Here is a 14,099-nt window from a genome sequence, read left to right as displayed (position 1 = left end):
TCCTTACAACTTGAAAGAAAGGAGAGCGGTCCATTATGACTCATCGGAATACAGAGAAGGCAAAGTAGTTTTGTCTAACCGATCTGTGGAACCCTTGGCCGGGCACTGGTGTCCACTGTTGCCGGGTCCCTACGTTGCCTCTCTTCTGACATTTAAGTATCGACTGAACGCCTGACCACTTGTCCCTCTGTCACAGGGACTTGTTCATCATCCGACCTGTCGTTCTGTAGCTGGACAGGTTCTGAAAAGAAATAGACAAGTCAAAAGCCATACATTAGACACAAGATTTCCAACTTGCTGTCCAGCTCAATGTGCATCTTGTCCAAATTCTTACCTTTAAATTCAGCCAGTCTGCCAATCCCGAGAGCCATTTGCAATTTGCCGATCTTGGCGAGTTGGAGGGTACCTTCTGGGAGGCAGTAATACTGACATGCATCCTGATGTCATACCCAGGTCCACCCCCTGATCCAGTTCTGTGTCATTTAGGTTGAGGACCTTTTGAGAGAGTGGCAACATGCTTTCGAAGCTTCGTGAAAGGCAGTGTAGGATGTTTGTTCCCACTCTCTTAGGTAATCGGGTGAATGCAATCGGAGCATCTGAAGTGTGACAAGTGCTTCCTCTCAAACTCTGAAAGCGCTAGGACCACACATTCGTGGAGATCCGAGGTATCTCTTGAGGAGAAGGTAGTCGTCAGCATCTTGGAAACTTCCCCTTTTCTTCGATTGCACAAGATCACCTGTGTCAAGGTGACTTATGCAAGCAGTGCTCAGCTGTTAAGCATAGGTTCGGTGGATAGACCACTGCGGTAGACTTGCTGTTTCTCATCGAGGTGCAAGTACGTCTTTTTCACATCTTCCGTGAATGGTAAGAGCTGAGACATGTCCCACTTCTACTCCTTAAGAGTTTTCAAAGCAGCTGATGAGATAAACTTTTTCCATCTTGCCTCATAGATTTTCCTGAAGTTGCATGCATTTTCAACCGCAGCAATGAAGCTCTCCATCATGGCTCAGCACTCCACATCTTTTGCAAGCCTTGCTTCAATGCCAGTGAGGGCGTCTTAAGGGTACTGGTTTCCTTGTCATAGTCAGCTACTCTCTTCACAGCATCTACTACGTACAGAAAGTTTGATGGGATGTTAGTCTTCCATTCTCTCCAAATGGGTGGCTCTTCTGGCCTGTAGTAGTAGCCTGCCCATTTATCTAACCTTCTGATGCATGTACTCGTGTTTGCCAACATCTGACCCAACCCTGCTAAATAGATTCTTCCCCATCTGCATGATTGATGATCACTTTTTACTGCGAGTAATTTTTTTATCCAGGGTCATGTTGTTCAATAGCTTCCAAAAGCCACCACTGATGTCAGATGGAACGGGCTGAGCAAAGGCACACAGTCACTGGACTCTGTTTTTGTCAGGTGTGGGCTTGTTGCTTCTTCGGTTTCGCTTATATCTCTTCATGTGTCGCCACAGTAATTTTCTTGCAAACAAGCCTTGGCAGGCTGCACAGTGCGTGAAGCCTTCGGCATCTATCTCTTTGTCTGGAAGTTTGCATGGGACCAGAATGCCGCGTTGTGTGCAATGTTGTCCCTATTGCGAAGATGTGCCAATTGCTTGCATCTTTCTTTCGAGTGCTTGGGGAATTTCATGGGGCAGGCTACTTCAGTCTCATTGCAGTGAACATGCTCCATATGCCGGGCTATTTCTAAGAGGGACTTCTCACAGTACAAGCAGTATTGCTTTTTGTTTTGCGCCCTGGAGCCATCACTGTTTCTGGAGAGCACTTGGACAGACACTGTGCGGTTTTTCAGACTCTCTGTGCTTAAAACACAGCTGCCAGCAGGTTGAGAATAGTCATGCTTAGAACACATCTCTGGGTACCTGCTCTTTGCTCCACTAGTGGGCAATGGGGCATCCTCATCTCCACTGCTCTCCAGGCTATAATCAGAGTCTCCAGTGGACTCTGTCACGCTCCAGTTTCCCCAATCCACTTGCAGCAGCAGACGGATGCCACTGTCTTTACACTCCGTTGAGTGTAAAAAGCGTGGGAACGCTGCACGTACCTGCTTACATGCCTCTAGCGGTGCTGTGCACACACACACACACACACACACACACACACACACACTCTCCTTCACATCGGACACACCCACACTTTTGATCAGACAAAAGTGAATCATGAGGACGTGGCAGATTTTTTTGCCAAGCAAATCTGCAACGTCCCCTGCATTCATTAGCCTTGGGAAGCTTTGTGGGGGACCTCATATTTTTTTTTTTTTTGTCCCCACTACAACTAAGGTCCTCACAGTATTGTTGTGTAAACATGTCCCTACAAGCATAGAAACACACACACACATAGGTGCACTAGGCTCCAATTTTGTCAAAAGCCAATTAACCTACCTGTGTGTTTTTGGAGTGTGGGAGGAAACCCACACAACCACAGTAAGAACATACAAACGCCACACAGATAGGGCATGGTTGGAATCGAACCCATGACCCAAACGAGGTGAGGCAGCAGTGCTAATCGACTGTTGGGTCCAATATTTGCATTAGTGTGTATACTCACACGATCATGTTTTATCGTACCAAAGTATGACCGGACTAAAAATATCTATAGACCATGGAATGATGTTGCGCAAATTCAGCAGTGTGTATGCACTCACAACCAGCAGTGTAGGCAGATATCTATAGAGTTTACAGAGTCACCATCTTTTAGCAGATGGTTATGACAGCTGAAGAGCACAGATCTGAAGGTAAATCATGTAACTGTGTCCCTTTGACAAAACACACCTGCAAAGAATTGAACATTATTGGAATACACAGTATGGTGTTTCTGCATTTACCAAATCTAGAAATGTTTTCACTGTGTGGATTACACTTTTTTTATGTACATTTTATTTTTATCGTCTGATACACAGTGTAAATCAGAAGTTTATATGACAAGTAATAGGAAATCTGCCAAGTATAAGTAGTGTTTTTGAAGGAATACCACTGCAGGCTGTGAAGTTTAAAACTTTTAGGAAGTTATGACCATCTGTCTTCTGTCATCTTTTCTTAGGCCTATTCTGTATATGATGAAGAGATTGGGTATTGCCAAGGACAGTCCTTTCTTGCTGCTGTTCTCTTGTTACATGTAAGTTTATTTCTCATCTATGCTGAATTTTCCTGTATGTCTCTGTAAATCATGCCGTATGCTGGGTGTGATAGATTAATACGATGGTGTGTGAATATGCAGTTATGGTGGTATTGTGTATTATACTGATAGTTGACCTGGCATGACCTTTTGGGATCTTCTCTGTCTGGGATGTTTCGTAAAAACATGTCTGGGGAATAGCAGTAATGTTTACATAGAAGAGATCCGCTACGTTTTATACAGGAAGCTTGACTTTTGCCTGCTCCCACAGATGCCTGAAGAACAAGCTTTCAGCGTCCTGGTCAAAATCATGTTCGATTATGGACTCAGAGAACTTTTCAAACAGAACTTTGAAGATCTGCACTGCAAGTTTTATCAGCTGGAGCGCCTAATGCAGGTTAGAAAAGAAGTACACGGGTAACTAGGCGAAGCGTCATAATTTGACGGGAGAGAAGCCCCCCAAACTTTTACATTTAGTTTAAAGCATACAGTAAAAGTCACAAACTATAATGTACAAAACAAGTGCTACTGGTAGCAAAATGTTATGACACATGTAAACAGGTCTTTACATCTACTCAAAAGCAATCCGATTGGTTCCTCTGGTAGTATTCTCACCATCTGAATGCATTTTTCCTATACTGTAATGTATGTGACAGGTATCGTGGGTAGACTGTTTAAAGAAAAAACACTTGAACAAATGTCTGTTTTGTACTTTGTGACAAATATTAGATTAATGTATATGCAAACACTCTGGTTTTTACACTAGAATATGACAATCATTAAAAGAGACATCTGTCTAATAACATAGCATGGATTTAAAAAAAAACTGTTACAAGCTATAACAAACAGGCCTGGGGGGCGCAGATGAAAGTCTATTGCCGATCACTGTTCTAATATATTTTATTTATATTTAGGGGCTTGTGTTTATGTTTGTGTTTGTATGATTGTCCATTTGCTTGTAAAACTGATCAGCTTGTTCCTTGTAATTAATCTGCATACAACAAACTTTTTTTTATTAACATTGAGGACAACAGAGACAGCATAAGGTCAAGATGAGATTCCTCTATGTGTTTAAAATCAAAGGCAATGAAGAGTAACAAGACCTCACAATTTGTTTACTCTATACAGAAACATAACTACTTTCCTAGATGGTAAAGTGCTGAAACATAAGACTGGAAGGCCTATGTAATTAACAGCACTCAGATCCTGAGATTAAAGTTTCAGGAACGCGATGGCAATGAAAATATTTGCAATACAACTATATTCTGGTGATTACTTGTTTTTTGGTGCACACCGGACTTGGATTATATAACTGGTCCAAATTGTTTCATTCTGTAATTCACTAGATCTTCAATTTGCATAACGCTTGGTAACAGGGAAGCAGCTTTGTGTTGGATACAGTGTGACTTCATAGAAGCCCACGCTGCCAGTAGAGTTAATTTATCCTAATCACTGACCAGATGCATCCCCAGCTTGAGGGAAGAATTGATGTCGCTAGTTTTGGGAAGCTGATTCTTCCTGGCAGCATTTAAAAAGACTCTCACTATATTTTTATTATGTATTTGTCTAATGTTAACATTAGGCGATAAATGTCTAAAAATATTGTTATAGGAATCAATAAGGTTTCTATTATGGCGTTCAGCTGCTTGCAGAATTTATATAAGCAGAGGTGCCATTAATTGTGTTTTCTTACACATAATCTCTTCATTGTTCCAGAGCTCTGATGTCAATCTCATTTAGGTGTGGTGAACATCTCAAAATACATTAATTTGGAGATATGGGGGTAAATGTACTAAACGGCGGGTTTGAAAAAGTGGAGATGTTGCCTATAGCAACCAGTTAGATTCTAGCTGTCATTTTGTAGAATGTACTAAATAACTGAAAACTAGAATCTGATTGGTTGCTATAGGCAACATCACCACTTTTTCAAACCCGCAGATTAGTAAATATACCCCATGGTCTTATGGGCAAGGATTATGTGTGAAATCATTTGGGCCAGATATGTAGTCATTGGGGTCATGGCCATACAGAGACTGAAAATATGACAACAAACAAAACGAGGTGGCAGATACAACTCTTGAATTATTTAATTTCCTGCATATAGAGATAACATGATTGTATATATTGCGTATTCAGCCTTGTGCTATTCACAATTAAGCAAATAAAAAAAATGAGGTCCCATTTAATCTTAAAAGTTATTCAGTGAAATTTTGGAGAGGTATAGTGGACAGTTAATATACTACATTGGCTCTCACGATTAATGTATTCTATTCATTCAGTCTTCTTGTGAAATAATAAAATTTCAAATTGATATGTACAGTTTAGCACATTTATTATAGCTTATATCAAATTGTAATGTAATTAAGTAACATATTTAATATAAATCCGTCCAAAGTGAAAAATTTCAATAAAAAGACGTTCGAATTAAAATATTGCAATCCTGAGAAACTATCGATTAAAGGTGCAGTACTGAGCATTTTCATATAATTCCAGCGTCATGTGAAACAGGAAGGCAGTGGGATGTACGAGAGGGCATATGTGGGCATGGGTGAGCGGAATATATGAGATTAGTGGTAATGTGCAGTGCTTTTGAAACTTAGAGGACAGCACGTTAAAGTGTACCATATTGCCCATCACTGATATACATGCTAAGATTGCTTAGTCTATGGGTTCTATGTACTAATTGTTGGCGCAGTGGCGCGATCTGTAATATTTTGTTTTACATATAACATATCTACTCAGCTTAAAAATGGAGCAGGGGTGACAAAGATTTCAACGCATTAATATCATAAGCAAGCGAGCCTGCCTGCACTCTGCCCCAACTACTTCTCCACACCCGCAGCGCTTTGCGCAGTACGGAGGCAAGGTAAGCGTGCGAATGCACTGCTCTTTCCTCCATACTTGCCTTGATAAATGTAGCCCTAAGCTAAAACGTATCACACGAAAACTGCTAGATGAAAATGAAATGTTTGACATGTTAGTACACTAAATCTAAAATACAAATTGCCTTGTATTGCAAAAAAGTTATTACTAACATTCTATACAGATGGGTGCCTTTCTCTGGTCCACACTGATGCTCATCTAAATTATAACCGTGTACTGTAGTGTGCCACTCATGTAATCCTCTTTGAATAAGGTGTGGTTAGACACCCCCTGGTAAGAACATCTGTATGTTTAACAGGTGGGGGGAACAAGTTCCCGGGGCACCAGAAGTCAAGATGCCAAGCTATGCCTCACCACTCAAATCCCGCACTCCCCAACCCTTGGGCACCATTTACATCCACATTAACACCAACCAATATATTAGGTACATTTTTATTCATTGACCACCATAGAACATTGGATAGGTTAGCCCCTAATGTTTCCAGCACTACCCACTTGTGTCCTTACACATGATGCATCTCATGAAGATAATGAAGCTGAGATGGATCTCTAAAGGTGTTGAAGTCTTCTGCTTATTCTCTGTTAGCATAAAGGGCACACTAGTACTATCACCAAGATTTCAGTAGATATAGATCTTTGCAGCTTGTGTTGAACACATAGATGTGCATTATGTGCTGAACATTGGGTAAATAAAGAAACAATTTAAGCAGGATACTGAGGTAGAACTGAGTTCAGCTGTCATATAATTGCTGGGTAATAAATAAGAAGACAAATAAAGTCGGAAGATACATTGAAAGAATGAGTGTTGAAGACTGGGCAACTATGGCCCTCTCAGCTGGACTCCCTTGTGCTGAAGGTAGGCGTCTGTCCTGCCTCTGCCTGTTTCCAGCCCTATATATTGGTTTTAGAGGCTTATAAGATCTGAAAATACATTTGACTGCGATTCTGCAGGGAGCATTTTTGTTATCGGTTTACCAGACTTCATGTCTGAAAGCTTGTAGAAAGGGCAAAAGGACACTTTACGGAGTCAGAAAAGATTGATCGAGGGGATCAATAAATAGCTTGTACTAAAAGGTTTCATTATATGTAAATTTTTACATATACTTCTGTAGATGTTGCAAGATATATTTTTAGAATTTTGAGTAACTTCCATTCTGCAAGAAGTCACTGTGTTACTAATATTAATAATAATACTGAGGTGCGAGTCATTCTTTGTCTGTCACGGCTGCCTGTGAATTTATTGGCTTTGTACAAAAAAGGAGAGTCATAATTTCATCCATTTGGAAATAAAATACAGTGAGTAGAACATATATTAACACTACAACATGGCACTACATGCACCACACTAATGGTTTGGGATGTATGTTTTATAACCATAATTTCCATACTCCCTTAGATTTTATGCACCTTTTGTAATGCATGATTAAAATATCCATTATGTGTTTTCTTAAAATCAGAAGGAGAATAAACAAATAAAAAATAAAGTATTCCTCCATATTTTGGTTATCATCTGTCCTCCCTGCAGGTGAATGAATGCATTGAATGTCTGCTATCTCTGTTACTCCTTACATACTTGCTACAGTTTCTAATCTCCATTTACTCTGCTGCAATAATCACCTATAATTTGCTTGGCAGCTTGTGCTTCCAATAATATGCCCATATCAGGCACAGCTGGTGCATTGCAGGATTGGGTGTTTCCTTGTCTGCTTATCAGTTTGTTCATTCACCCGCAGACATTCCTGTTTGCTTGGCTATTTTTAGAGGCAACTTTCTCCCAATAATATGAAAACATTTGTTTTCATCTCATTGTATAAAGCCTCCCAAATGAAAACGTGCAAATGTTGAGTACGCCCTTCAAAAATCTTACATTCTTGTAACACTGGTTATAATGGAATCTTCTGAGCAATTAGTCAAGTAAAACATTAATGTCATAATGTTGTTAAAATGAGTGTATCCCACTGTATTTACCGTGTAGTGTTAGCAGCTGTTTTCAGGAAAGCTGAAATACGTAGATATGTGTTTGGCCACGAAACAAGCACAATAATCTGATCAAAATTGATGGATTGTTTTCAGGCATTCTGGAAAATACATTTGGAATTTCACATTCGGCCTGTGTGTGTGGTCCACGTCTGACTACTGACAGGACCCAATGAAACTGGAATTCATCCTGTCACTCATTCTGAGCTCTGAGCACCTAGATCTCGTCCAATCTGGCTCTGCCCATATGTGACCAGTTTAAGAAATTGACAATTTAGACAAACCAAATGCCTCAGCCTATGGACATTTAAACAACCTACAGGTCAAATACGTTATGAATGTTAGTAGAAGAGGAAGACTATATACTTTGAGAGTTGGTATTTAGTGTGCTTAGTGTACGAGACGCTAACTTGCTGAGCGAACCATTGTTCAAGGAAACCCTTTATCTGTTTTTCTTTCTGTCAGGAGTATATCGCTGACCTGTACACTCACTTTCTGGAGATCAGTCTTGAAGCTCACATGTATGCTTCCCAATGGTTTCTGACACTCTTCACTGCCAAGTTCCCCCTGTACATGGTCTTCCACATCATCGACTTGCTCCTGTGTGAGGTAGGTACATTGCACAATAAAACCTTTCAGACAAACTGCTACTGGAACTGACAAGTGGTGGAGTTAAGAAAAATAATCGCAACAATCCCATACTTGAACTTGGCTACTAACAGTGATCTGGTAAACAGGACCCTGGCCAGCAGTCCAGTAACTGCAGCACAGAGCCCTCTTGTGACTAGCTTACAAAGTAAGATTTTATCTGGTGGCAATTATACAAACCTGAGCCAACTTTATTGACTAGTTACAAAGCAAAGTCCATTATGAAACAATTATGTTAGCTAACATACCAACCAGAGTCCATTCTTGCTGATTAGTATTAAAAGTGTAGTCCATTGTGGTGGCAATTATATCGCAGACCTCCAATGTGGTGGCTAATGCATAGTAGGCCTTTAGCGTGGTGCAAAATAGTGCAATGTGTGGGTCCATGAATATGTAGCCCCATCAACAGCAGTTCTGCTACCTTATGTATCAAGTGTTTCCCACAACTATTAGACTGTTAGCTTGTTCGGGTGGTTTCTTCTTTGCCTTGTGTTCACTGTATGTGCTTTGTAAATAAGATATTAATAGCAGATTTCTTCCTATGGCAATCACTCTGCCATTTGCTTAATGATAGGATAAACCTCTGAGAACTGTAATAATCATCTCCAGACTGGAAGTGTCCTATATACTAGATAAGTGTTTCTCAAATCCAATCCTCAGGACTGCTAGTAGGATATGCTTTCCATGTATTCACTCCTGGCCAACACATTTTAAAAGATCCACAGGTAGTACTAATTATTTCACTTTTGATTCAGTGAGGACAGCTGGAAAACATGTCCCTGAAAAACACTGATCTGGTATATAGAACACTTCAGTCTGGTAACAAGTGCATATTGTAATTACGAATGCAGAGTTCAAAGACAAAATCATAAACGGGAAGTGCAGTGAGCAAGGCTGAATCTGTACTGGTAACTTGTGGTCCTGCATCGCCCTCTTCTGGGGAAACCTGTAATAACCCTTCACAGAAACAATAGTTCTGTATCAAAAGATTTTATTGCCCTTATATATATTGTAAGTTCCTTACTTTCACAAGAACTGCTATTTATTTCTTTTTTTTTTTTACTAAATCTATTTTTGTTTTCTCTAGGAATTGCAGATGTTTTGATACATGTATTTTTTTTGGAAAAATATTATAAGGCTACATATGGACATGATTCATTAAAGAGGGTCCTGTTTTGCTTTAACACCCAAATAGTTCCACTACCATCGATAAATCCAGCATAGTCAAACACGATTAGGTACTTATGGGGGGTCCATTCCTCATATTTATTACAGTGCAGACAGGTAAACATAGTTTGAGGACCGCAGACACCTTCAGTGATTCCTATGCAGAGCCCTTCATTATTCCTGTACTTGTTTGTCTAAGTAAGAAACTTGTAAACACTTGAAATACTCTCCTTTTATAGGCAGGATTACATTTAGCAGAGTTTAATGGTATATTTTATTTCATAGCTATCCAGATCATGGTCACCACTGCTCTCAAGTGAATATATGCGTATATAATGTAACAAAAAGCATCATGATTACAATGTCTTGCTATAATGTAAACATTGATTTCCTCGAACGTCAACATACATTGTTACAGTTAAGCACAATCTTATGTTTCAATGTACATTCTCTGCTATGTTTGTATATTTCATTTAAATTATATTCTGGTTTTTTTTTTACAGGGAATAAGTGTCATTTTTAATGTTGCACTGGGATTATTAAAAGTAAGTGCTGTTTCTCTGTTTTTATTATAAATGCCAGATTCGTTATCTGTTGTCGGATTGGTTGCAGTTAATTACTAGCTTTGTTTGGTATAGTATAATTTACACTTAACACAGCAATTTGTTGGCTGTTATGGAATATAGCACATTTTGGACTATTTGTACTGTGTTCTTAAATATGCCTTGAAATGTCTGTTTAGTTGTATCCTGATTGAATCTCGGACCTCTCTGTGTTCTTAAAGCACAGGTATACCATGACCCGGTCATATATCCAAGTCTTTGTACGGTGGTTGGGGAAAATTTGCAGACTTGTCAATTGAAAGAACGCAATAAAACACTTAACCCTGCCTCACCTTCCATTGTTCAGGGCTTCAACATGCTTGGCTGGTCAACCATCTGAGCGTCTGCTCACCTAGCTCACACTATGCTATGCACATTACCCTTTCTGGTATCTGAACTAGTGAGAAGGTTGTATGGAGTGGGGCCACTGGGATGCAGTATAAAGAACAGCCCTCACCCTTTCAATGCTATTCTTTGATATTTTATTACTATACCAGACATTTTTACAAATGTCTTTTGTTTTAAATTCTGCATTTCACATTTGTTACTACGAATCATTGTTGCAGAACCATGTGACTCATTGTAATGTTCTTTACTGTAGCATTATGCACAGTCCCTGATGTGCACGCACACACAGCTATAACACTAAATCGGTACTATTTTTCCCCCAGACCTCAAAGGATGACCTCCTTCTTACAGACTTTGAGGGCGCTCTAAAGTTCTTCCGCGTTCAGCTTCCAAAGCGCTATCGTTCCGAGGACAATGCTAAGAAGTTGATGGAACTGGCTTGCAGCCTAAAGGTAACGATCATGATCAATAGTTCTTTTTATTTGACTCCTCTTCTTTCACAATCTGATTAATGGATTAGGAAGCACACTTTGGATCATGAATTCCACATGGGAGAATAATTGCTAACATGACTGACTACGCTCTCAGCTTGGAGTTCTTGCATCTGATTCTGTGCCCGTTATTCAAATTAGTGCATTTACTTCAATCCATCTCTGTTCTGGTTCTGTCTGCTTAGTGTGCACCACAAGTGTCTACTTAGTGTAATCTCCTGAGTACCTGTAGGAGGTATTCAGACTTTTCTGACTGCACAAATCTGTTCATGTTAGAAGCCCCTTGTTGTGCACAACCACAGACTTCAAGTCCATCTGTTATTCTCAATAATACATTTTCTTGGCCAGTTCTAGTGTTCCAGATCAATGCATGTTCTCATTATTACATCAGGGGTGGTTCTTTGTAAGAATCATAGCACAGTGTGAATACACGGCTCGAAACCTGGAGTATTATAATGTCTTTTACAGTAAAGAGCAACCCTGGTGGTTCGGTCTTAATCTGTATTCACAGCCCCCATTTCTTTATATTTCTTCTTACTTTCATTTCTTACTATAAAAGTAAACCTGTTATAATTTTAGAATAAACTCGGCAAGCTTAGTGCTTTATTTAACCTCCCATGGGATACATTGTATTGCTGTAGTTGAGTAATAACAAATGTGGCTAAAACATTCTTGTGTTTTTGTTGCTGCAACATTACTCATCGTCTAGTTCAGGTATCCCTAGTGGCGAAATCTCTGGAGAAGGGAAGAGAGGCGTACTAACATAGGCAGTGTACAGTAAGGACGTACCGAGGGTGTGCTAACGCAGATGTGGCAGTTTCAAGTTCAGGGCATCTCTTAAGTACGTCATTTTTAGCCGTATCATTTGCACCAGCTACAGATTGTAAGTGATGACTACACGTATGCATGTCACTAGATAGCACAGAAAATGGTGTTTGCAAGTAAGAAAATCTAAAAAAAATACATTGTATGTACACATTAAGAACTTTCTGATTTATGTATTTAGTGTAATGTGGTTTTTTTGTGTTTTTGTTTTTTTTTTAACACAATTTTTTTTAATATAATTATATTATTGAGTTGTTAACTTATTTTATAGAATATTCTTTTGAATGCGTTCTGATGCACTGTGTTCTGTCTCTCTACATACAGTAAGTGACTTATAGCCAGAGTGTAATTATATCCAGATTCAAATGGAAGCGTATCTTGAGATCTGCTTGTATTTGAATATAGGCGTGCGTCCGTACAAGTTATGTGCAGTCTTTTTAAATGCAAGTTGCATTCAGGTTATGTCCGAAGATGAATCAGACCCATTGTAACTCCGGACTTCTCCACAAAGTGAAATTATTGCCTGTCCGTCTGTAGTAAGAGAATTCTAAAGGTGGTTTCTGGATATAGTATAATGAATTGACCTGTAGCTACATGAAGTAAACTTTGAACACTAAAAATTTAACGTAGTTTCCATAATAGTGTTGTATTTTTTAAAGAAGGGATGAATACATAGTACCCCATCATAGTTTTGGTCAGGCTGATTTATGTGCAACGTTTATTACAATTGTATTACAGAAAGCAATCCATGTTGGACTGTCCTATATGTGGGCACACTATCAGAGACTGTATAGAGAGCGGTGTACATCAGGCACAGTAATACGCCAGCTCTCTGCTCCATGCTGCCTATCCGTAATTTCTTTGCTTAGCTCTGTGATCCATGCTGGCTGTTAGTGAGCCATGCTATTCTGGAAAGTGGTTAATAATGCAAGAGGTTTTGTTTTCAACCAAGGATATCCTGTCTGTTCTCTCCGTATGCCTGAGGAAAGCTGCATTCAGTGGCTGCTCCTCTTTGCTGATTCACGTTTGTAAGTATACTGCAGATGGCTGCATAATGTCTCCTATCTGTTTTATTTTGGTGCCTTGATCAGTTATCAGAATGTTTCACTGATTCTTGGGTTAGCTTGGAAATGTATAGCAGCACCGTCTTGTTCCATGTAAGCAATCCAGGATTCCTTCACCACACTAGGCCATATCTTGTAGCACGTTCTTTTACTTAATTCCTCTGTAGCTCTTTAAGGAAATACTGCACTGATCAGTTGCTAACACAGATTATGCTCTAACTGTGAACAGGGACACACATTTGAAGAAGTTTTGTGTTGTAGACATGTTGGCAGCATTTTACTGCACTGACCTTTTGTTGTAGGAGGAAGAGTTTTTAACTTGGCACTTAATATTATTTTGTTATAATTAATTTTTCTCATTTATTTGCAGTGTACTTTGTAGAAAGGAGCTTGTTTGTAATCCCAGAAAAGACATGATTGTGGGTTATATGTGATCTCTGGTTCATGCTCTGGTCCAATACCATACATGGCTGTTACTTTGTCAGAATATACTGCTAGCAGTTCTCAGTTCATACTTATCTTTCCATGCAATAAGCAACAAAACAATTCTGTCATTTATTTTGAGTAGTTTTGCAAATGACTACATACACATTGCCTTCCTCTAATGTTGTTTATTTGTACATATTGGGCCTGATTCATCAAGGCACGTATTCTGAGCGCAACCCGCGTTCAGTGTTATACGCACGTACTTAGGCTTTGCGTACTCACGAATTCAGCAAGGCACAGATGTCAAGATAAGTGCGCTGTTGAAATACCTTTATTAGATTGCTGTTAAGGTCTACAGAACATAAAATACATACTATTGCCCGTGATTGCAAATATATGTTCTAGCATGAATACAAGACTGTCATCACTACTGATTAGGACTTGGACTAGCTCTACAGCTGGTGTAAAAGATACAACATAAAAGTAACTGTGACGTGAGTAGGGCTTGATTCGGACGTGGCTGCATGCTCGAGTTTGACA

General features: G+C 39.4%; 1 protein-coding gene across 5 annotated transcripts in view; it reads left to right on the top strand.

Moving 5' to 3' along the window:
* Nucleotides 1-14,099, top strand: part of RABGAP1 (RAB GTPase activating protein 1) — a 113,436-nt gene that overhangs the window by 68,878 nt on the left and 30,459 nt on the right. For all 5 annotated transcript variants that reach the window (XM_075184738.1, XM_075184739.1, XM_075184740.1 and 2 more), the window contains 5 exons: nt 3,054-3,128; nt 3,400-3,525; nt 8,454-8,597; nt 10,307-10,348; nt 11,077-11,205. In XM_075184738.1, coding sequence (XP_075040839.1) covers nt 3,054-3,128; nt 3,400-3,525; nt 8,454-8,597; nt 10,307-10,348; nt 11,077-11,205 — 516 coding nt within the window. The remainder of the gene's footprint in view (nt 1-3,053; nt 3,129-3,399; nt 3,526-8,453; nt 8,598-10,306; nt 10,349-11,076; nt 11,206-14,099) is intronic.

Source organism: Mixophyes fleayi, chromosome 9 (assembly GCF_038048845.1).
Source record: "Mixophyes fleayi isolate aMixFle1 chromosome 9, aMixFle1.hap1, whole genome shotgun sequence".
NCBI lineage: Eukaryota > Metazoa > Chordata > Amphibia > Anura > Limnodynastidae > Mixophyes > Mixophyes fleayi.
The sequence above is the reverse complement of the archived record's forward strand: the minus strand, read 5'-3'. Positions and strand labels throughout refer to the sequence as shown.